At 34.0% G+C, this 24,873-nt stretch overlaps 1 protein-coding gene across 1 annotated transcript in view; it reads left to right on the top strand.

Annotated features, from left to right (window-relative positions):
- The window catches only part of LOC145691728 (phospholipid-transporting ATPase ABCA3-like), a 229,436-nt gene that overhangs the window by 63,552 nt on the left and 141,011 nt on the right, over window positions 1-24,873 (top strand). The window contains exons 8-12 of the mRNA XM_081767060.1: window positions 2,489-2,560; window positions 3,287-3,425; window positions 9,049-9,298; window positions 17,386-17,453; window positions 23,386-23,495. Coding sequence (XP_081623186.1) covers window positions 2,489-2,560; window positions 3,287-3,425; window positions 9,049-9,298; window positions 17,386-17,453; window positions 23,386-23,495 — 639 coding nt within the window. The remainder of the gene's footprint in view (window positions 1-2,488; window positions 2,561-3,286; window positions 3,426-9,048; window positions 9,299-17,385; window positions 17,454-23,385; window positions 23,496-24,873) is intronic.

Raw genomic sequence — 24,873 nt, 5'->3', positions numbered from 1 at the left:
GGTTAATCATTTAGAATACATAATGTAAATATGTTAAGAATTTAATTTTTTTTCGAAATTCATGGTTTATTTTAGAGGTTCTATATTATTATCTACATCAACCACTAATCAAATGAGTTCTTGTGCTGTAGAGAAGCAAAACAAAGTCTGGTTAATCAATTTAAAGCAAAATTTTGAAAAAAGCCCAAAATTTCCGAGGCAAAAAAGCGAAGCAGAAAAACCGAGTTTTTTCTAAAAAGCCAGTTTTTTCCGTGCCCTTGCATCTCTTATGTACATACTCTTCTTTGACATTGTAAACAAATTACTAAGTTGCACTTGATGCATTTATGGTGCGTTTTTCTGTCACTTCCTGGTGGGTACTTTACACAGATATTCCTTTTCTTTAATCGAACATCAGACATTCTAGTTTTGTTAGACAAAATAACAGTCTGTTGTATGATCCGTTGGTTCCCGCAAATCATGTCAACAAGCATATGTGAGCTGCCCATTTCTTGTCATTGTCATCAAACTTGCACCCGAAATAAAGTTTGTGGCACTTCTTTGCGAGTGCGGTGAATTGTTGTTGCGACTTGAGAGTCAAGATTCCACAGATATAACGAAACAACTTGCACTATTGACACATGTACGAGGTATTTCCGTCTCTGAATGACCACGACACTCAAATTTTAGTAACGTACAACAGCATGCGATCACTTCCCACGTTATCACAACTAACAATGCTCCGACACAGGTGGCAAGAATAACAACCCAATTCTATGTTATTAAGCGAAACTCACCATAAATACTGCCAAACGGCACTCATTTTCTGCAGTATGTTCTTTGACTTCTGGGACATGCATCGGAATGCCTTCCATTCCTGAATTTTATCTTCCTTTCTCCCAACTTTATTTCAATGAATAAATTTGCAAGTTACGTAAATGTAGCCATGGCAGAATAAACCATGTGCATTATCTTTACCGATTTTGAAGTATTTCAATAAGGAGAGACTAGTATGTCACAAGAAAACAGCCTGATAGATAAAAACTGATTTCATTTCCTAATTTAACTCCATCAACTTAGCTTAGAACACTATTCACATTCCTTGTGACATAAGCCTTTTTGATTAGTCTAATTGGCTGATTACTGAGAGAAATATAATGAAATTTTTGGTTTCACATCCAATGTTTACCCCAACAGGGTAAAGGAAACGGATGATTAAGGAAAGCGTATGGTTATAAAATATGATATGATAATGGAGAAAGCTCCACAACCACGAGAAAAAAGTAGTTTGTCTCTGTTCATTATAGCATTCTTAACCAAAAACCACCAAAGTAATCACGATAACATTTTCATTGCGGACATCTAGTTATACAGTAAAGATTGTTCATAATGCATATTATTATTGCATATATAATCGAATAGTTGCCGCAAAGGCGTTTGATGATCAAATGTCAATGATGATATGTATATTAAATGGTAGAAACAATTCAAAAAAAATGTAATAGGATATGAAATAGAAATTAAGATCTTTTAATAAGGGGAAGTGAAATATGCATTTGTATCGGTATTATAATTCCATTGATATCTACTATTATAACACATAATATGTATTTCCATAATTGTACAATATGCACAAAACAGCTACAGCAATTCGCAGGTGCTTACAGAACTTAAACTTCCAAAGCGCAAGGAAAATATTGGCAATATAAATGTGATTGTAACTATAGTATCAGCCTGCGTAGTCTCAACCTGCATGCGATTTATTTCAAGTTGGGTTGCAGTTAGGTTTCAAATAGTAAAGCTGTCCTGCTGATACATATCACAAATATTTTAATGACAGAACGTTATGTATAATCTTTGGAATATTTTATGCTAAAAAATAAGTCTGATTAACGGGCTGTTCTTAAATAAAATGAGAAGTTTAGTTCTTTCATCATTTTCTTGTTATTATATCTCTAAAGTTATTTGCAGTATGGAATAATAAAAAATAATATAAAATAATATCCTGAGCTTTCAATCTTACTCCTAGAGAAAATCCAATATGTAACATAATACCAAAACAGCTTGCTTATCTCGTCGTAAGTAAACAGGGAATTTTTGCATTGTTTAACACCTTGTTAGTCCGTAAATAAAAAAAATTATTTTTCCGAGGTTCTTGGTATGTGCTACATTTAAAACCACTTCTGCATTATGGAATCATGAAATCAACAAATAAAAAGTTTGTCACGAAACAATTGTCCATTTCATTCTAATATAAAATGTGTTTTATAATTTATTTTGATTGTACCGAACAATATGGTAGTTTGTTGAACAAATGTTTGAAGAAATTATGGAATAGTGGTTTAAATATACAGAAGTAAGGTGAACTATAAACATTGAGTAGTGTTTTCGCACCTGAGAATCTTTCTGTTGATCATACACTTTGTTTCACTGTCTACGTGTCACATGTATTATTTCATTTAGGTATATGCATAATATATTTTAGTATTATTATTTTCTCTTTTAACAGATAATAATTCTTGACGAACCTACTACAGGTATTGATCCTGAATTTAGGAGACATATATGGGATATTTTGCTGGTATGTAATAAACATAGCTGCGCATTTTCTTAATTTCAACATGTCAAATAGATGTGCAACATTAATAACATTTCTTGTACATCAATGCTTTATGCCAAATGTTTTACTTCTTTGAGCAAACATACATCTAGCACCCATAATGCTTATTGTGTATAAAGTGCATAATATTAATAGTCCTGTTGCTGTAAAATAAGTAGTAGTAGAAGGAATACGAACACAACACACTTTTCTCTGTTCTTAAACGTATTATGTGTAAAATTAATTTGAGTAATTTCAACATTTAAATACAGACTCATGATTGGAGCTTAAAAGCTTAAAAAAAAGTGTTTCTCCTACAAGAATGTTCTCCATATTTCATTCATGTAGCAAATTACATGTCGCATCTCTTAAAATCCTCGGAGCCCTATTATAAGGGGCAATATGGGGCAAGTAGAATATAACATTGATATTTTCGTATTTTATTTTAGTTACTTCCATTATTATCACATATTATTTCCGATGTCGTAAGATTATTTTAATATAATGGTTGCTTAATTTTAATTACTCTAGCTTATAGTTGTTCAATTTATTTTGTATACCAACTATTCATTACTACAATACTTAAAAACGAAATGTTTATATATATTAAATTAGTGGATCTTTATAGACTCTTTGGAGCAGAACAGGAAATCAAAATCAAAATGACTTTAAACACAATATATACTTACTGAGAGACTTCTTTTACAGGAAGAGAGATCTCGCAAATCTATTATTGTATCGACGCATCATATGGAAGAGGCGGAGACATTAGGCGACAGGGTTGCCATTATGGCTTATGGTAACCTGCAGTGTTATGGTACTCAAATGTTTCTAAGAAAACAATACGGTAAGTAATCGGTAGATATCAACCTCTATACGGAAGTAGATAGCAAGACGCAGTTTTCTGCAATTATTTGAGCATACCAAGAATAAAATTATGTCACAAATCCAATCTCTCTACTAACACCGGAAGTGGTATAAATCTACTATCACTTCCTATTTCATTATTAATTAAGAAAATATTGTGTGAGCCTCCTTATTGTCTTAATCAGAGTTTATTCAATACAAGCATTCGGTTCGCTGAAGGCTTTGCCCTCAGCCCAGCAAATTTGTTCGGTCTAACGCTTTGCATCTCAAACCTGCAATCATCAGTGTTTGCTCGGCTTACGGCCTCGCACCTCAAATACCTGCAAGTATACTGAATTTCAGTTAAAATGCCTGGGGGCTTTGCTCCTAGGCCACCGTGTTTTTTCGGCCTATGGCCTTGCACTTTATATATCTGGAAGCATACCAATTTCAGTTCAAATACCACTTTTCATGTCTTCAACTTTAGGGGATCTTGAGATTTAAACATCTTAGTATAATAGTAATTGTAATATCCACCTCTATTTTCTTCCAAACCTTTTTCTTTTCTTCTAGATCACAATCAAAAACGCTGAAATATGTATCTAATTATTGGGATTACAGAGTAAGATTTATAATAATATTGTACAGTTAGTACTTTGGTCCATCCCTTCCGTTACTCCGCACGAAACTCTTGAACGAAACTGAATTTGACTTCTGTTTTTTGCAATTGATAGCTAAAGTAATTATCTGATAGCTAAAGAGTTCGTTAGTAGAGGATCATAAACCAGGAGGTTGTGGATCAGAAACCAGGAATTTTAGAAATCAACCATTTTTGCTTTTAATGTTAATTCTGTAAAGCGAAAAGGGTACTAGATAACAAGAAACTGTTTTCGGCAGTCGATTTAGCATCGCAAGAATACCTTTCAACTCCATCCTTAATATTGTATTGAAATAGAAATTGGCAGAAAAAACATTGAACGGGCAAAAACTGTAATATATAGCTAGAAGCAGTTTTGGGAAATCGACTAAAAGATTCCAAGAATGCCTTTCATTTTTATCTTTAACACTTTGATAAAACTAGAAGCGGTAGACATCAACAGTTTTCGGTTTATTTTCATTACTGTGGAGCCAAAGCTGTAATAGATAGCGAGAAGCTGTTTTCGACAATCGACTGAGCATATCAAGCATACATTCCTATAATGTGATAGAAGTAAAGTTAATCAAAAAATATTTTAGACATTTCCGAAAAAATTTCTTTTTTATGCAATATATCACATTTTACCATTTTTACATTTCTAAATGGCTTCAGATACCAAATTGTTGTAAAGTAGAACGGTGACCTTTATGTACATTTAAGCCCACTTAACCCAACACACTGTGACACTTATCAAAACAGTTTTTTACGTGTAAAGAGATTTCAAAAAATTAAATTTTCTAATCCCTATACCTTAGTTCCTACTTGTTCGAAATATAATTGATGGAACGTTCTACACTATAGTTCTTTCAATGTGAATTAACCCATCTGTGTGACTTGCGTTATTACTGTTTCAAAAGCTTACTTTAATTTCGTTGTTTGCTTTAATTCATTGTTTGAAACACTTCGTGTATACTTTAAAACGCTGCGTGAGAAGTCTGTTATTGTATTTTCCTTTCAAATGTGAGTGTGAATTACGACATAACTTGACGTAATGTTATTTGAGAAAAACACAACTTTATGTTGTGCTGGGAACACAGTTAATCTTGTTGTTGTCCCAATGACATTACAGAAAATTGAAATGTTATTTTGAGTGTGTTTGATCACACCATACAGGGATGCATGCTACGAAACGTGCTACCATGCTGTTATCAAGGTTGGTAGTGAGTCCTTGTTGCTACATGAATTTCTATTTCTCCACCAGGATCTATCCGCATCTGAAAGTAATGCCTAACGTCTACCTATAACAACACAGATCTTGTATTACTATTCAATTGGGGAAATAATAGGCCAGTCTAGTCACTAAAAAGACTTCGTTTCAAGAGTTCTGCCATCTTCTCTGTTAGAAGTGAGCGCTAATTTTTATCCATAAGGATGGGTTGAAGAGCTATTGCACTATTGACTAGACACTTAGCATAACAATAGTGTAATAATAAAACTCAATGGTCAGTGTATTTCGTTTACAAATGCGAAGAGCTTCGTGAACAAGTGGTTATCGTACGCAACTTTGGCGTGGGAGACTCGAGTTTGATTCCCGGTGGGAGTTCATGTAGTTCAGGATTCTACGTTAAGAAATAGGCCCACGTTTCATATAGCCTCAGTGGTGAATTGGAGGTTAAAATCAACTCAACTGAAAATATGTAGCTCGATGTGGACACAATATTGATCTAACACAATGCCTCCACACACAAGAAAACCTGACCACGAAAATAATAATGTTCGAAAATCTCCCTGGGTTTGTTCAGTATGTTCGCTCCTTGCCAGAAGTGAGTACGACCAGACCCAGAGGGAATCAATACCCAGACGGAATCTGCACAAACTATTTGACGTCAGTGTTTTCTTGGCTTTTGTATAATGTAGCCGTACGATACACTATAATGCTGAAGGAACTCTAACTACATTACCCACAGTTTGTTTCATCTCGATATAATTATTATAAGGGCCTATATTAATATTTCTCTCAATTTTATAAATATGATTCTTTACTATGTTAACGCCTTCACGATATGCAGTTCGGTATAGTCTTATTATATATATTGACAATGAGATATTTTGTCTTTCGTGGTCTATGGCGTATTTTGGCAACATTAGCAATATCCTTACTTTCAGAGCATTAATCTATAAATAAAGGAGAAGCAGAAACTTCTACGTTTGTCCATGCAATCAATGTATATTTTCTTATGCGCTAATCTGTAATATATTAAAGTATTTGCTAGAAGCTAAAAATGGTCAATAGATGCTAGATGTTGGCAATAAAGTTAATTTCAATAAAGATAACCGCTATTTCAAGAATATAGTCAAATAGTTTATGTGATTGCTGCGTAAAAGGCGTTAAGTCCAAAAGTCATAAATCGTAGTTATTTGACAAAGATTGGGATTGAAAAAATTCTGCTTGTGTATATCCTTTTAAAATACAAAGTTTATTAAGCGCTTTCCACTTCCGCACAGTGGCCCCAAACCATGCAATATTTTTGCAAAAACTCAAAAAATGAAATAAAAGATTAAGCCGATATAATTGTTATAATGAAGCCTTAATAGTGGACACATCAAATACTGTGCAGGAAAGGAAATGCTAACAGCTTACAATGACTCATGGCACTCGTAAGCATGGTTTCCCCCCGAAGCCTGAGAGAATCTGCTCAGGGACAGAAGAAATAAAGTTGACTTTGAATGTGACTATCCCTTCATTGCTTATAGATATTCAGTGGCTTGTAAACATGGTAAAGCCAACCGCATGTATGTATCGTATTGTATATGTAGAATGTTGATGTGATGTGAGGCAATATTACTTAATATCATATATGGGAATGCTGTGGTACTGAAAATATATAAGCTATGGTCAAACGATAGAATTGCATTTTAGTAGAAAATAAAGCACACCATGTCTATTATTTGTTAATATGTAGTAGCGGAAGTATTGTTCTTACTGTATGCAAAGAGAAAACCTAAACATATTTGCACTTTTGTGAAATCTATCGCTTGAATATTTTAACAAAAACGCAATTCTTTATGTAGTGCTGCATTTGAATTGAGCTGGTATGAATATGAGAGTAACTGTTAGGCTATTAGACATGTGATGCCCATGCACGCACTGACATACTTAAATATAAGTCGATGCTGGGAATTTTGCCCCCAGACCTCGTTGGGGTCTCGCCCCAGGTCTCATCTTGTTTACATCTGGTCATAGGTATCTGCTATTCACCAACAGAACTAAACTCTAGTCTACCATATTTGATTAGTAGTGGCGACATTTTGAAAGACCGATATTTTCGAAACAATCTACAGACGATAAGAAAGCACCATATTAAAAATGGTCTTGATCAATTCAATGTTTTTTTTTTTTTTTTTTTTTTTGCGATGCGTGAACAGAAGTGACATTGGAATCAACTGTAATGAACCTCCGCTCGCTCCAGCTCAGAGTGTTCCAATCAGAGCTCTGAAATAACCCAAGTTTTGCACGATACAATATATGAAACAAACTAAACAGGCTACAGATGCGTGTAAATCATATGTTTAATGTATCTGATAATATATTCATATCGCGAACTTGTTATGATATATTTTTTATGTGTCGAAGCGTACTTGCATCACCATTGTCATAACGAATCCTTCGTGTTTTATTATTCTTCAATTGTGCATTGTATAATTACGATTTTTCTTTTCACGCGCAAGAATGTAAGCTAATAGTAAATTGTAAAAACAAAGCATATTTCCTACGCGTGTTTTTCTGCCAATCATATAATTTATTATATAATTTAGGGGCAAATATAGGGAATATTGCCTTTTGTGATGTAAAACTATACTTTTGAAGAAATAATGTCGAAATAACATAAACATATAAGTCCAACGATCTTCTTTTACACTTGCAAAGACATGTTCATATAGTGTATCTTGGTGCGTGCCATCTTTTATCGTTGTTTGCTTGTAAGTGTATTTTATGTCAAACTCTTTCATCTACATAATGAATACATTATCGTAGCCACTGCACACACCAAACTAATTGGTTTACTTACAATTTTCTGCTTCATATACTGCATTAATTTTCTTGGCAAAAATTCAGTGGTTATTCAAGAATTCAGCGCTGCCTCTGTTTGCCGGCGAAGTGCTAAGTGTTTTCAATCTCTGCACATATCGTTCCCCATAAAGTATAAAGGTAACCGACAAAGTTCTGTAGCTTTTTGTGGAGGTATGTGTTCCATTGACCGTCAGACCATGAGTTGAATGCAAATGAAGATACGTCGAATGTCAGTTGTTGTAAGGGATTATCCAACATACTACCTGGTTTTGGTAGTTCAGTTAAACCGTGAACTTGCGTAAGGACAGAGTGAACTTGAGACCTCCACAGAGCGTCATAAGAGCTTATGCTGTAGGAGATCCAACTAGGGTCAAACGTCGCTGCAGTGGAGCGGAAGATATGTCAGCTCTTTGGTGAGGGTATCGTGACTATGCAGACAGTGCTGTGGTGGTTTAACAAGTTTCAGAACGATGACGAAATACTCGAAGCTTCACCACATGCCAGAAGACAAACACATGTACAGGATGAAGATCTTGAGGAAGCAATTGATTCGAACAGTGGCAGACGTGTGAGGAATATGGACTACAGTGTGAGTACAGGAGCCATTCGATAGCGCTTCCATAGACGCAAAAGGAGCCCTACACCATACTATGTATGATTTTCGCACTCTTGCAAAAGTTTTACATTTTTTTATCGAACCCTCTGTGTACTATACTGTAGAACTTACATATGACAGAGAAGAAAATTTTTAAAAATCTTCATTACTGTGAGAAGGAATTTGATCTATATCCTCAATGTAATTGTTTTTGTAGTAGTAGTAACTAAGCATGCAGACACTTAACATTATATCTTTTGTGCTATGCAACTAGTTTGTTGGAAGATTAAATGCATATTTTCTCTTCTTTATTCCAACAGAGACAGGATACATATTCACTTTCACGAAGACTGACAAAACAGATGTTACAAGGATATCAGATGTGATTTTTGACATGATTCCTGAAGCAGCCATTAAAGAAGAGTCTAACGATGATGTAAAATATGCGATTCCATTTGAATTGGCCAGCAAGTTTCCATCGCTTCTCGAATACTTAGAGACAAATCAAAACACACTCAATTATAATAATTTACAAATTTCGATTTCAAGAATGGAGGATATATTTTTTAAGTAAGTTTAGATTAACTTATAATATATTTCCTCTAAAACAGATATTTAACATGAATCCGAATTCTATTCCCATTTAATATTTTTCATGTTTAATTAATAGTATGATGATATACGTGCTCACTTGCTTATTCTCTTTGCTAAATATATTTTCCCACCTATTAGTAAAAGTATTTATTTGAGTGGCATCCTGGAGAAAAAAGGAGGAACGATTTTCAAATTAAATGAGAGAATTCAAAAAATTGAAATTTACACAATGAAGTTTAATGGTAAGATACATATAATTTATGCACTAGATTCGTCGGAAAATAGTCCTTGTATTCTCGACTGCAGCACTTTGTTTGACACACTGAAAGGAATATCATTGTGTAGAAACAAATATTAATATATATTAGCGAAAATTATTTAAACTTAAGAGTCACAGAAATATACACTGTAGGATTCTATCTTACGTAAGATAAGTTTTACTAAGTTTTTTTGGTAAGAGTAAAAGCGTAGCCATGTCCTGCATTCAGTAATACCGTATTTACTCGCGTAATTTTCGCACTTTTGTAGACGAAAAAAGTTGTTTTGAAACAAGGGTGCGTAAATTATGCGGGGAAAAAAACCACGAGCTTGTAACTGGAAGTGGGATGAGGAAAAGATAAGGCGCGCGAAAACAAGCTCCTTCGCACAGCAGACGAGCGATGGGGAAAGTGGAGGGGGTGAGTACGGAAGTACTTGTTTTGTTTTGTTGACAGGGCTCAATGGAATGCAACAATGGCTTTACCAATTGTTCATTAGCTACCATAAATGATTCCGTGCGCAAATTACGCGAGGAAAATAAAATATTCAGAAAATGCCCTTCAAAATTGGGATGCGAAAGTTATGTGAGGGTGAAAATTACGCACGTATTTACGGTATATTGAAATTGATGTGTATTTTGGTTGAACCCAATCTGCTTGCATCACCTTCAAGCGTGCTTACTCTTCTCCCATGCACAACGGAATATCCCTTTCTTATCACATCAAAATAGTAGGTCAAATTTCACCACTTACATCCATTATTTAATATTTACTAATCGAGTGAACTCAGTTAGCTCTCATCATCTGCATTGCTAACTCCAAAGCACTTTGAAGCAGGCAAATCATTTTCTTTCTTACTCGATATCACGCAGTTCTAAATTATACGGTATAAGAATAACCTGAGAACAAACGCATGCTCTGGGAATCTTTCGAAACCAGTGAGCGATATAAGCTCTATCATCGTACCTCATAGTAGAAATAATTTAATACCTCTGTTACCGTTAATAATGATTGTTTTGATTCTCCCGTTAAGAAATGTAACTCATACCTCGTCACCATGAAGGATACCTCTCACATTTAGTTCAGATTGCTGTATGAGACCAGAAACATTAGAATAGAACCTATTCACATTATATGTGACGTGAAAATTACTTCATTATATCTCACAAAGGACATAGCTTTATGATGTTAATTGTACGCGAACTGAGATTGTGATAGTTGATTATTTTTAACTTTAACCTTATTGAATGTTCCTTAAATGAACTGTCCTATGTTTATGACTTGTAGGCTAAAGAGGACGGGAGGTTAATGAAAATAAAGGATCATAAAAGAATTGTTGAAATGGGAATGCGGGATAAAATGGCGGATTTTGATAAAGCCGGCGGACAGTGAAAAATCGAATTGCTTGTGATCGAACCGGGAAAATATCGCATAAAAAATGAAAGCTCTACACAGTAAAAAAATCAATTTTAACACAACATCTCAATTTTAACACAGCACATTGGTTCCAGCGTGACCCACTATGCGGTGTTAGTTCAATACATACCCCGTGGTGTTGGCGTTTAACGCAGGGGTGTGTTACGTCTTTAACACACAACCGGTGTTGAGCCTGCCGTAAGCGTTAATGAACCACAAAATTATTCCCCCAAAATGTGTTAAATCGCCTATATGCGTAATGTGTTTACATTATGCTGAGTCTAGAAAACACTTTAAACATGTATAGATATGTACTCCAATGGCGGGGAGGCAAGAACCACCAACCTTGGAATTACTAGCCGCGTACTCTTCCGACTTGGCCACGGAGGCGATAAAGAATACTTCGCTTGTACAGGATTAAATTGTTGAAGTCTTTTGAATTTGGCTAATCAGAGTGCTCCTTTAAGCCGCGTATATTCGACGATAACCGATCGGGTTAAGATAAAATCTGTTCGCCATGTAGACCTAGTTTTATAACAAAATGACGATTGTCTATTTACTTTATTTTGTAAAACAATACATCGCGCGGTTTGCATTTTGAAATTTTGCGTATACCTGGATTTGTTTAAGTATTTCTTTTTACTGTGTTTGTCTGTAGCTTCAATTCATATCCCTTTATAATTAGATGACCAACATATTTCTCAATCACACAGAAAACACATATTTGGCAATCACCAAAGATTCTACACTTGTGATTATTTAACACACAGGCTGTGTGTCATTTCAACTACGGGCATTTGGCACACAACTCCAAGTGGAGATTGAGTTGTTATAACCACTTGTTTGTGTTATATTTTAACACAATCGTGTTAATACATAGGCATGTCGTTGATTTTTTACAGTGTAAGACTAAGCCACCGCCTCTAATACATCCTAAAAGATATAGAAGGTATTAACCACCCAAATCGCTAACAACACAATTTTAGTACGAAGAATAGAAGTGTGGCCTTCAGAAGAATAATTTTTAAATAATATTAAATTTATGTTTGGTTGCTTTCTAATCGAGAGATTGTCTATCGAATATCACACAGCACTTTCTCAATAAACGAAAATACATTCAAATATAATGAAAAAAAAAACTTTTTGACAAGGACTTTGGAAAACGATAAAATGCAGAGTTTCTTATTTTAAGTAAGAGTTTATATATCACAATCTCCAATTCGATTGACTCCTCACGTTCCTTGTTTTCTGGATAAAAACAGAAAAAATGAAGAAAAAATTGTGAAACAACCATTTCCTTGAATGTACAATATTTCCTTACAATATTTCCTTATGAAATATGAGAGTTTATATATCGAACAGATAAAATTCTTCTTAACTGTTATGTTAAAATCAATTACCAATGATCGGAAAGTAAATCAATACATCTAAATCGTCATTTAAGCATGGGATAAAAAGCGAGATTTACAGTTATACCTTGCCAGAATCGACAGACCACAAATTTTGAAACTCGTAGCTCGAGAAATATAATATCTACCCTAATTCGGACAAGAATTTGCACACTAAACCTCTGCGCTCTATGTGAATATCCATGCTTCACAATTTTCTGTAAACTGCGCGACGAATAATAGAGAGGAAGCTAAATTATAGGGAGACAGTATTAATTAAAAATAAATGACAATGCTCTTATAAGAAAAATGTCTGTATACACGATTTTATAATGTTAGATATCGAAAATAAATAATATCGCTTTTTCATTTAATGTAGCAGGTAATATTTTTGAATAGGTATAGAGCCACACGTAGCATACTTTGCCTTTAAGGAGATCTTTTTCATTATATTAAAATGTAATCTAATGACGGTACAAATATATTGTGGTAAGATTTTAAGTATGCGTTTACTAACTGGCCCTTTATGAAGAATAAAACAGACAAAAGCAAGATTTTGTACCTGGTTTCGACACTTACATGTTGAAATACCTATGATTGTAATTGTTTTGCAAGAGGAGGGAAATTAATACTTTGGTTATTGGAAAATTCAAATAATTAGCTGTTAGATAATTGGCTATCTTTAAGACATTTTAAAGAGGAGGATTAATGTTGTAATCTTTGAAAAAATCTTTATGTACTATTTAGATTTTACAAAATCCTATTAAGCGCTATATATAAAAAGTATGTCTGTTGTAACTCAATAGTATCTAAACCATTAACAAACGACAGACTTAGATTCGGTTTGCCAATTTAAAGACAGTGTTTTTGTTTATCATACATTATTACATTCTAACAAGGAACTTGATTACAATCATTTGATCGTAAGTATTTCTAGGTAGGAATAAATTACCGAAGTCTAATATAGTTTCACTCATGTAACTTTTACTTTTGAACATGAGTATATTACGAAGTACACATTCCTAAAAATTACCGTATTACCGATATTTATTTATTTAACAATCACCAGATACACCTCAGAGGCCATTTTACACTGGATATCCAACAACAATAACCAAGGAAAGGATTTGGGAAGGTAGCGGCCAGGCCTGTTAAGTAGGTACCATCCCGGCATTTGCCTGGTAGGACTGAGGCAAACCCTGGAAAACCTCAGGCAGGATGACCGGCAGCGGGATTCGAACCCAGGACCTCCCTAATGCGAAGCCAACGCTCTACCACTTGAGCTACTTCGCTACTTATTTAGTACCATTATAAATAAAAAAAATCTATGAAGATAAAATTTCTTGTCTGTCGTTCCATATCTCTTGAAATCAATATTGGCTGATGCAAGAAACAGAGAAATAGTCATTTTCGGTTACTAACACAGAAATGAAATGATTTGCACTTATAATGTGCACCATCATTGTTATTTATCCTTAATTGTTATTTAAAGATTTTCTCTTCCTCTATACTATTAGTTGCGATGGCACAAAAGGATTTGAAATATGAATATTTTGATAGAGCGATGCTAGTTCGTGTGGTTCCTTGAATCGATTATGATAACTCTTGTAACTCTAGAGCTATGGGACATTAAATTTATATCTGGACAAGTTTCGTTTTTGGCATGTTATAACTCTGAACGGAGGCGTTTACGACCCACATGTATTGTAACATTTTCCCTTTCATTTGATACAACGATTATTCCCTGGAGTTTGGGCATCGATTTCTTTTACCATACTATATACACGTCTATAAGCATATATCTATACTAGCATAAATTGTACGAAAAGAATAGGTTAATGGAAGATACATGAACTCTCTTCGGTGGAAAAGTAAGTATAAAACAAATCATAAAATGCCCTATTGTTGACATAACGTCTGAACGTTTCTAGCCCCAATAAGATACGGCCCTTAATCAGTGTGACCTGATAAACAACTTTAGGTAGAAATTTCGTTTCAAGATTCACTTCAAACATGCAAGCTCTTTCTGATAATACAATCACGAATAACCGATAACATCTATTTCAAAGTGATAAAATATGTTCTCATGGATTCCACACTGAACAGCAGTAACCTTTTTAACTCTTGACTGAGTTAGTCATTGACAATGAAAGTCGGTTGACTACAACATATAGATTAACTTCGAAAACATGAATCTGTCATTCCACAGTAGCTAGTATATAAATACATATAAAGCACATAAAAATTTTTCCTCCTTTAATGCTAACCCCTTCTTAATAAAAAAATAATACATATATTTATTTTTTCTGTGCACCAATAAGAGTTTGCATATATTTGTGAACTTCATCTGTGAATACATCACTGAAAAGCTTTATGGAACATTTATATCCATGGATACTTATCCGTGAAATAAAAAAAAAACATTATCTCTAGTAATATTTCCATAACTTTAAAACACTAAGCTTTCTCATAAATAAACATAGCAAACATTCTCCTTGAGAACAGATCTTGCGATAGTCGAAACACAATGATTATTGAGCTAGAACATGCAACGGACCTTGCAAACAATGTGTGGGTGCTTTTAACCTAATCTCTTCACATGCCCTCATCCATTGTTATTCTGCATCTGTTGCATTTGAACTGACTTTGACAGAAAAGAAATTGAGAGAAACAAAAAAATATATGACAACTATATCTAAAGTAAATTGTGAAGGACAGTATATTTTAGCAGTTGATAAAAAACAAAACTGCTATTATTTTTTTGGAAATATTAATTGATCTTTCTGTCAATTAGAAGCAAACTGTACAGTACGATTGTATATTATGGTCATACCTACTTTTGCCTTTCAAAGTCAATGCTTTCCTAAAGGTGTATTGTCTTGTTTGTAATTTTTTTCACATGGATAAAGCCGAAATTAAGTTCGGAAATACAATCAATTGTTATTTAATACATTAGCATATTTTAATAGAATTTACTACTTACGTTCAGAGGTTACCCAATTGTAAAAATGCAATGACTTAATAAAGAGTACAACGAAGATTTCACAACACAAACTTGTAAACAAAGACCTCATTTGTTAGCTGTATTATAAAGATAAGCAAGAAAGTTCTGTCGAGCTTTCACCCACCACCTTCGAAACTCGATCCTAAAACATACCTGTAAGATCAAAAGTAATCCCTATCAGCATAAACCATCTGCCAACGTCCTGGTAGGCCATGGATTACATCCTGTTAGAAATTGGTGGACCGTAAAGCGAAGAAGGTATCAAGTGCATTTTGCAACTCTAGAAGTTATTTAAACTCCGTCCTCTCGGGTGATTGTCCAAAGGCTAAAGCAGGTGATAATTGGAAGGTGCAATGTCCGGGAGTATGTTGGGTGTAATAATATTTCCTATACAAGGCCCAGAATGGTGTACCGGTTAAACATAGTTACGTGGGGCTTAGATATTTCCTGTAAAGAAGGTTCTCTTCGTAATTCAGAAGTGCTGACTCCAGAGGTTAGAGTTTTTCTTGAACCGAAATTTTCATTCTTCCATTTAATCGTACATGTTTGTTCTTTTTCCCTTCCAGGAGCGGAAGTTTCGAACACTCGAGTACGTGTTTCCGTTACGTTTAATAAAAGGAATGTTAGAGCTCTAACTTAAGACAAACCATTTTCTGAATAAATAATTGAAAATGTTAATATTATATTGTAACCTTACCATCTATAGACATTATATTGTAAAATTGCTGCTGAAATTTAATATGATTTAATTATTTTTATTTAAGAGCTCGTATTCCACTTATTCCTTCTTTAATTTTAGCAAATCCTCACAATAAGCCTTTCTCCGTAAAAAATCGACTTTATAGTAATTGCCACTAGTCCGTCCCAAGGACCGGAAATTACGAAAATGTTTAATGATAGTTTTCTTAATTTTTTATGAGTTTATATACCAAATTCAACGTCTTCAATTTAAGCCACTCCACACATTTGAAATGTTATCAATAATGAATGACAAAACTAGAAACAATCTTTAAAATCGCTTAATTAACATTCCGGTATTTATAAATGTTTTTTTATTTCGAATATGCCATTTCCAACTTAACTGTATTTCCAGATTGGCACTTTTCTAATAACTAGAGGAAAGTTTCAGTATTAAAAAGATTGCTCCTTAAACTAAATTTTTTGAAAACTTTTAAAACGTATCATATTATTTAAATTCCATCTTTTCTCCTTGGGAGTGGCATTTTTAGATGCACTGAGAAACATTTTTTTGTTATTTTTAATAAAAATCAGAATTGCGAATTTCCGATCCTGAACTTAAGAAGCGAATCATCGCATTCGGCGTATTTTGGTCACAGAAAGCGTAATGTTTGAAAACAGATGAAATATATATCCTCTTTATTCTAACGAAGAGTGCATATGCCTAGTTTCTCTAGCGACGAGGATTTGCAACATGCACTCTTTTTGATAAAAGAAAATCTTGGTCTAGAGTTTGTATTTCCAAACATTCTTCTTATCCGTATCTTTCGTGACCATCGTACCATTTATCACAAATTCAGAATAATACTTATTACAAATATCGCCGAGAAATGAAAGTCACAGACACACACACATACACACACACACACACACACACACACACATATATATATATATATATATATATATATATATATATATATATATATATATATATAAGAAAATCACACACATTGTTCAAATCATTCTTAATTTGTGGAATACGGTACCTTTGGGTTTACAGACTAGTATACACATCCTAAAGATACATCGATTTCTACCTTCCATCCTATCGCAAAATATTGGAATTATGTTATATATATTTGCAATAAAACTGAAAGTCTGTGCGAACTTGCAGTATAAACAATTCTTTAAAATCATGTTAAATGTTAACACATATGAAAGAAAGCAATAGCAATGAATAGCTTTTCAAATTTAATTTACAAAAATATATCTTCAGTTTCTTGTAAGTAAATATATTAAAAATCTTTGTCATTCTAGAGCAACATTAGAAGCTGGCAAAGAATTGCACATGGAGCATGACGAAATTGATTATGCTGTATGCGAGAGTAAGTTGTATTTATTTATAAGATTTAGTAACTTCTAGTATTACATTTGTGTTTTGAGCTGCATTAGTTGTATTTGGTTATCTTAGTGTCATTTTACATTGTGCTCAATTATTTTACATTGCGCTGAATCATTTTACATTGTGCTCAAATAAAACATCAATTCCCAACTTTGCTAATTGCTTTCCTTATATCAGGTTTTGAAGCATGAAACTCTAATTCATTATTGAGTGTTTATATAATGTCAGTTGGTATGGTTTTATACATTTTACTGTCAAGGGTGATGTTTAAATAAATAAAGAAATAATAATATTATTTTCAGAAACAGTTGAAATTTAGGATCGGAAATATGTGAATTTTTTAAAATATAAATACACTACAAACTTTTGATTTTCACAGCTTAAACTTGAAGATCGTTTCAAATTACTGTATTTTGAGAAATTGATGAAGTGAAGGATATAAACTGTCCCTATTTGGACAACAGTACTATGGAACACAATAGATGCTAGTAGCTGCCGTGAACATATTGTTAAAGGATGATTTTGAATTAGGAATTACTAAAAAATTTTCTTCTTACAAACATTTATACATGGTGTTAATGAACAAAACGTACAAGCTTAAAGAGGTCACCATTCAAAACAAAATAGTAACAATCATGTGTTATTCTGGAGAAAAGTCCATAGATTCAGAGTTAAGGCTGTCAAAACTTTGGGAAATATATATATTGTAAGATACACTGTTTCAAACACAAGAATTCTTACATTGGCAGCCAATATCAGAGTAAAGGAATTCACACATATGCCATATAAAAATACTTATTTGTGCATTGGGTAGTGGCAAAAGATTCATGTAGAGTATAACTCTCCGAAAATATTCTCCGTCATACTGTGATCAAAAAATAGGTTCTAGACAGAAAGAGAATTATCCATAGCAGCAAAGATCAAACGTGTATTGACGGGAATTTGAAATGGTTAGGTATCGAACGCGCCATGGTCTTTCAAATTCGGAATAACGCTCACTCATGCGAAAACAGTGAGTGATAACATGATGAAATACATCCCAGGACGGCTACTTGGAACAAAATCAACCATGGGATAAGTGGTATCTAACACCTTCGATAATCAAAAGATGTACTTTGTTATCGCTTACTGCTTGCCTTGAATCCACTTTTAAATAGGAGAATATATGAAATTCTGTTTGAGAATGTCTGGGAATAATGTTACGCAGAGAATCAATTGCACAGCCCTTTCATATTTTTGAAACACGCATCGTTAGACAGCATTTGTTTGATTTGTTTTATCCTGGTGAGAAACATAACTTCACGGACTCTTCTGTTTGGAACAACATATCTCCAAATAAAGGTTTTGTAGCCTTTACGTTAATACTAGTTCTCAAACTATGCACTTCACACAGGCCGATAGGAAATTCATTTTATTTTGATATGAGTAATCGCGTCTTAAAGTTTGACAGATGGTCCATTAGCACCCATATACTTATATTTATCTATCGATATATATATATATAAAGTCAACATAAATTTTCGATGTAATAACCTGTCGAATATAAATATTATAATAAGTCTTTTCGGGCTATCAGGCAGGTGAATATATTTACATCCGAAGTTTCCAACGCAGACATTACATTCAAAACGTCGGCTGTCAGTACCTTCTCTGGCTGATGGTCCAAGAATACTAACTACAATCACGTGACGATGGAAAATTGAATTCTATCTTCATAAATATTATAGTTTTATTTTGACATTTTGATAGTAGTTCATTTCACAAGAGGTGCTCTTGTAACATTTAAATTACTATAAAAACGAGTGACATTACTATTTTTGTAATAGCTACAATACATATTTTCTAACTGCGTCGCTCTATAATCAAGTTAAAAAATTACCATGCAGCATAAAGACTTTTTAAAGTGACATTAAATCCGATTATTACAGAATTAAAAAATATATATCAAACGAAAATTTATTATCGTTCTTGTTACTCATATATCAAAATGAAAACGCTGAAATGTCACAAACATTAAAAATGTTTCTGACATTTATAACAATATTAATGCAATTGAGACAAAGGGGACAATGCATATCCAAAGCAGTTTCGTGCCTAATGGAGTATTATGATCATAATATAACAGATCTGGAATGTATAGTAACACAGATAAAATTGATTGAGAATGTGAGTTCTTGAAAACACTTTATTTCGATTAAAGTCTTAACATAAGTACCTAATAGAATCGTGTAAATGATTTGAAATAGAGAAAAATACCTTAACACCTATTAAAGGGATTTCATGTCACATGCTTCATATCGCGTCGGTGTGGCTTCGAATGTATCTGATCCTCCAACACGAAGCAGTAGAAAGAAAGAGACATGACAGAGTGGTTAAGTCAGAGGGCTGTAATTTTTCACACTGAAAGTTTTATAAGAAAATGGCCTGAAGATAACATATGAATAGCCTCACTTTGAGAAGAAAGTTCTTGAAAGTGGAACAACGAGGAAAGGGAAAATATGCCTCAGAAATTTGGATTGTTCACAGTATTGTATCACATGCGTAAGTATTATTCAGAATTAGATACAATGTTGTGGGAAGTAGACCTAACGGTCGACTACGGGTAACTGCAACATCGAAGATCTGCTACACTATAATACTTGTTCAACGTGACATGTTAAAACATTCTCTTTGTGATTAGCTGGGCTGTATCAGACAAGTGAAAGATGGGCACGACAAGCGTCTTGCAAAGCTGTTAAAATATTGGTGAACATTAACACTGATGTCCGCAGGAGCACCATAATGCATGTAGCACATGCTGCTGTGAATCATTAGGGGAATATTCTCTAGTAATTTGAGCAACGTATCCTTGAAATAGGTCCACTATTATGCTTCGTTCAGTTATCTAAGTATCATGCGCGGCCAATAACTTGGTCATGAACAATACCACACCATATATTGAGTCCATATTGGCGTTGATAATGTGTAACGCCCGTACTATCGGCGTCTGCCCACGTGTAGTGATGTGCAGTTGGAATATTCCTGGTGGGAAGGAATTTAAAAAATGGAAATATTCCCGTATTTTTTCCCCTGGCCTATAAATTCCCGGGAAGGATTTTATTTCCATTTCTTAACTTTATCTTCCAAATTATAAGAATCATATGACTAATTACTTTATTTTAATATATTATGATTTACTTCTTCGTTATAAAGAATTTGGAGGTTCAAAAAATTAAAATTATTTGACTGTAATTTATATAACTAATAATATATTTTTTTAGAGTACCATTTCCATTTACACTAAAAAGTAGGATAATTGTTTAGTATTGGGGGACAAAACTAGCAAAAAATAGGATGATTTTCGGAAGAAATGAGTTGATAGGCTTGTTCAAGTAGTCACAAAAGTATCGAACTCTATTTTGTTAGAGCAGTAGGGAATTTGCACAAACCTTAAAGGTAAGTGGAAGTGATTTATGTGAGAAGAGGAAGTAAATTGTTAGTAACGAAGATAGAAAACAACGTGTCATGCGGTGCTATAACCCGCCTTCACTCGCTTACGTTTGCTCGGCAATGCTGTTTGAATTTAATGTTGGTAACGTAATTTATCGTATGAAACCATAAAACAACCACATCGGAATAGAATATCTCAAAAAGGTAGATGCAAAATCTGGCCCCCAAAGCTAAACAAAAACCAAAATTACCAAAGTACTAATTTACAAATGATGAAAAGGGTCCATTTTATAAAGTAATGTAGAATTACGTAGAAATAGAGTTGAACTACTATTAATAAACCTTGAACCACCGTTACTAATATACGTAGACCTGTCTCCTCTCTCTGAGTCGAATTTCTGAAGAGGTACTCGGACCTCTTTTACATGCGAATTAACGCATGACATTTCTAGAAATGGGCAGGAAGAAGGTCGTGTGTGGCAATGTTACATGCAAAGTTATAAAGATAGAAAAGTATCTTGCAAATATTGTGGATATACATATTTATGCGCCGGGCTGCGGTGACTCAGTGGTATAGCGTTCACCTCTGGTGCTTGGGGTTCCGGATTCGATCCCAGCCCCCGAAAAGTGAACTTTGTGGTGGACAAACGCCGTGTGCGTGGGTTTTCTCGGGGATCTCCCGTTTCCTCCCACTTTCTTCATTCCATCATTTTCATTCATCACTCCCATCACCGTCTCCTTTAGCCTAACCGGGATAAACGTGGGACGTAAAACTCAAAGATTTCATTTCATTTCATATTTATGCGCAAATGTTGACAAAATCGTGAGACATGTGTCTTCTGGCGGTTACCTAACCTAATTTGTTTATAATATTTAAAAATTTAATATGTTTATAATATCAGTAGTACAGTCAAGTTTAGGAAATCCTCTTACATGTAAATTTACACAGTTGAGAGTTTAAAAGTATGTGGACTTACTATACCATTTCTGAAACATATTTAATTTCATTGAACATATTGTAAAAAAAGTTCATTTATGTGTACTCTCTAAATATAATAAAATATTAATAAAATAACATAACATCGTTCAGAATATACATTTTAAAGACTCCTCTGGGGACCACAGTAATAATATACTGTGATATAAAGACGTATTTAACTTTGAAATTATAGTATAGTAATAGAATGCAATTTTCTCTTTGATTGTACATAAATTCCCGAAAAATTCCCATTTATGGGAACCTTCCCGGGAATATTACCAGGGAATATTCCCGAAAAATATCTTCCCGGGAATTTACCCATCACTACAAACGTGTAAGTTATGCATGTTGGCGATACCGTCCCTTCTAAACATTACCTCGTCAGTGAAGAGCATTGTTGCCTGAATCAGCATGATTGTAGTACGCAGTTGAATGAAACACTGATAGAATGATTTTCCTGGTTGAAAATAACTTCTGTCTGCCCTTGTACCTTTTGGAGTTTTGTAGGTACAAAACATTTTTATGTACTGGACGCAACATAGTCATGAGATCAAAATGCATTTCACGGATACGTTTTCTCATGCTCATTAATGTCTCATTGTGCATGTCTTCAACCTCACGTTCGGCCATAACAATTATTGATTCACGGTGGTTTCAACCAGCATGTCATGTGTAACTAGTACGGTGATAGTTTCACACACGCGCCGGTAAGTTGCTGCAACCAGAGTGTATCATGGTAGGTGTATTTAATGAAATCACTCCTACAGGCTCGTGCTGCTGCATACCCATTGCTATCTCCAAGACTGTAGTCAAATGTATGTCGGCGTATTCAAGATTTGAATAACGCACCATGTTTTAGTCTAGTATTCACATTTGTCCTATTCAACACCCGCAGTATAGTGATCTCACTCATGTAGTGTGTAGTCTTGAACACAAGTGCCACTTGTGTGTGTAAATCGAACAACTACATACTCTACACCACCATCTTCTTTAGATTTTTTATTTTTATTTAACAATTACCAGATACAGCTCAGAAGCCATTTTATACTGGATATCTAACAATAATAACAACAACAACAACAATGGAAAGGATTTGGGAAAGCCCTGTTTTAGTATGTACCATCCCTTGAGGGAAACCCTTGAAAACCCAAATCAGGATGGTCGGCAGCGGGAATCGAACCCGCGACCTCCCGAATGCGAAGCCAACGCTCTACCACTTGAGCTACTTCGCTCGGTTAAATTTCTATATTGCCATCTCTAAGCTTATATTTTTCCATATCAACCGCTTCTAACTTAGTGTTCCGAATCTCTCAGCCTTCCTTAAGTATACCAACATACTATGTGTAACTAGTACCTCTTTAGCTTATCTCGGTGTAAAAAAATCATATCCCGAAGTTTGTAACAGTTTTAAGATATATTTGAATAGTATGTATGTGATGTGTGTGTATGTGTGTAACCATTGAAGAGTGAGACTAATTTTAATAGCAACGTTCCTTCTCTTTTGTAGAAGACGCCCAACTACTGACTGGTCTATCTTTGGTGTTAATGCGTTTTTATGGACTGTTTATTAAGTACTTTTTAACTATAAAGTCTAATCCGATGATGTATATCAATCAGGTAAGTAGTAGTAAGATGCGGTGCATGCTTTTTAAAACTTAAGTAATTGTAATTTCCTTTTTATTTTTTTTATTTTAAGGATTAATTAGAATAAAACATTATCTAATACTACGTATTTTAAAACAAAACGTTTTGTGACTCTGAGATGCAAGATAATGTTAGATAACAAAATACTCTGGTGAGAACAGTAAAACTGACCCGCAAACCAAAGAATATGAATGGATTGAATAATAATAGTAAACTTTATCAGTGACTTTATTTTCTTTATTAATGAACTTGCCGCAAAATAAAATTAGATATAAAGAAGATAAGATTTTGCAAGAAATACTTCCATAACAGTTTAATTAAAACGTTATGATGAAAATTAACATATGGTATGGTAATGATCGTATTGCAATTCGTGATTACTTTCCGGCCATAAAAGGCTACTAGGGTGTTTTCATAAGATTTATTAATTGAACAAAGCGGTCATTACACTCTATATACTGATAACTAACATAATGTAAGGAACACATATGTAACATATTTTGCTGAAAAAATACAAACAAATGCTTAACAAAATGAGGATGAAGTAAAACTACGTGGTTCGATCCGTACGAATAATGGCTACCTTTTGTTTCGTGCTTGTAGTACCCATGTTCGAAAATAGCACTTTCTTTTCTGTGTTCCATGACTACGTACTGCAAGTCTCCCATTTATTCTACGAGATCCAAAAACTCGAAGAAAAACGGATTTTTCCTGTTTTTAGAAATCGTTGTTTAAGCTTTCGATGTTTAAGCTTTCTTAAATATTTCAATTTTAATAGAGAGGTAACAGTATTATCCACATTTGTGTAATATTACAAATATACGATTGAAAATTTATCTTAGAAGTACTAAACGAAGTAAACAAATACTTCTTAATTGTAAGGGTGCCTTTTGTGAGGGTGTCGTGACTACGCGGATGATGCAGCGGTGGTTTAACAAGTTTAAGGATGTTGTCGAAACACTCGAAGACTCACTACATGCCAGAAGAGAAACACATGTAAAAAATGAAAATCTTCAGGCGGAAATTGAGGCGAAGTGGCCAGACATATGAGAAACTGGGACTACAATACAGTGTGAGTGGAGAAAGCATTCGGTAACACCTTCATCCACTTGACAAGAAGTAAAAGTTGGGTCGTTATGTCGTACATGATTTGACTCCACATCAGTAGCACGTATGTTTCTTTCCTGTCTAAAGCAAATAGTCATTTTCGAACAGGGTTTTGACATGTGGTGAGAAGTGATTCCTGTATGAAGCTCCACGGAGCCGTCACGAATTGTTAGAATTCCATGTACAGGCTTTAAAACAGACCAAACCAGCACTGCACCAGAAGAAGGTCAACTGTGGTTGGTGG

The sequence above is a fragment of the Thermobia domestica genome, chromosome 8 (assembly GCF_964235325.1).
Source record: "Thermobia domestica chromosome 8, izTheDome1.hap1.1, whole genome shotgun sequence".
In the NCBI taxonomy this organism is placed as follows: Eukaryota; Metazoa; Arthropoda; class Insecta; order Zygentoma; family Lepismatidae; genus Thermobia; species Thermobia domestica.
The sequence above is the reverse complement of the archived record's forward strand: the minus strand, read 5'-3'. Positions and strand labels throughout refer to the sequence as shown.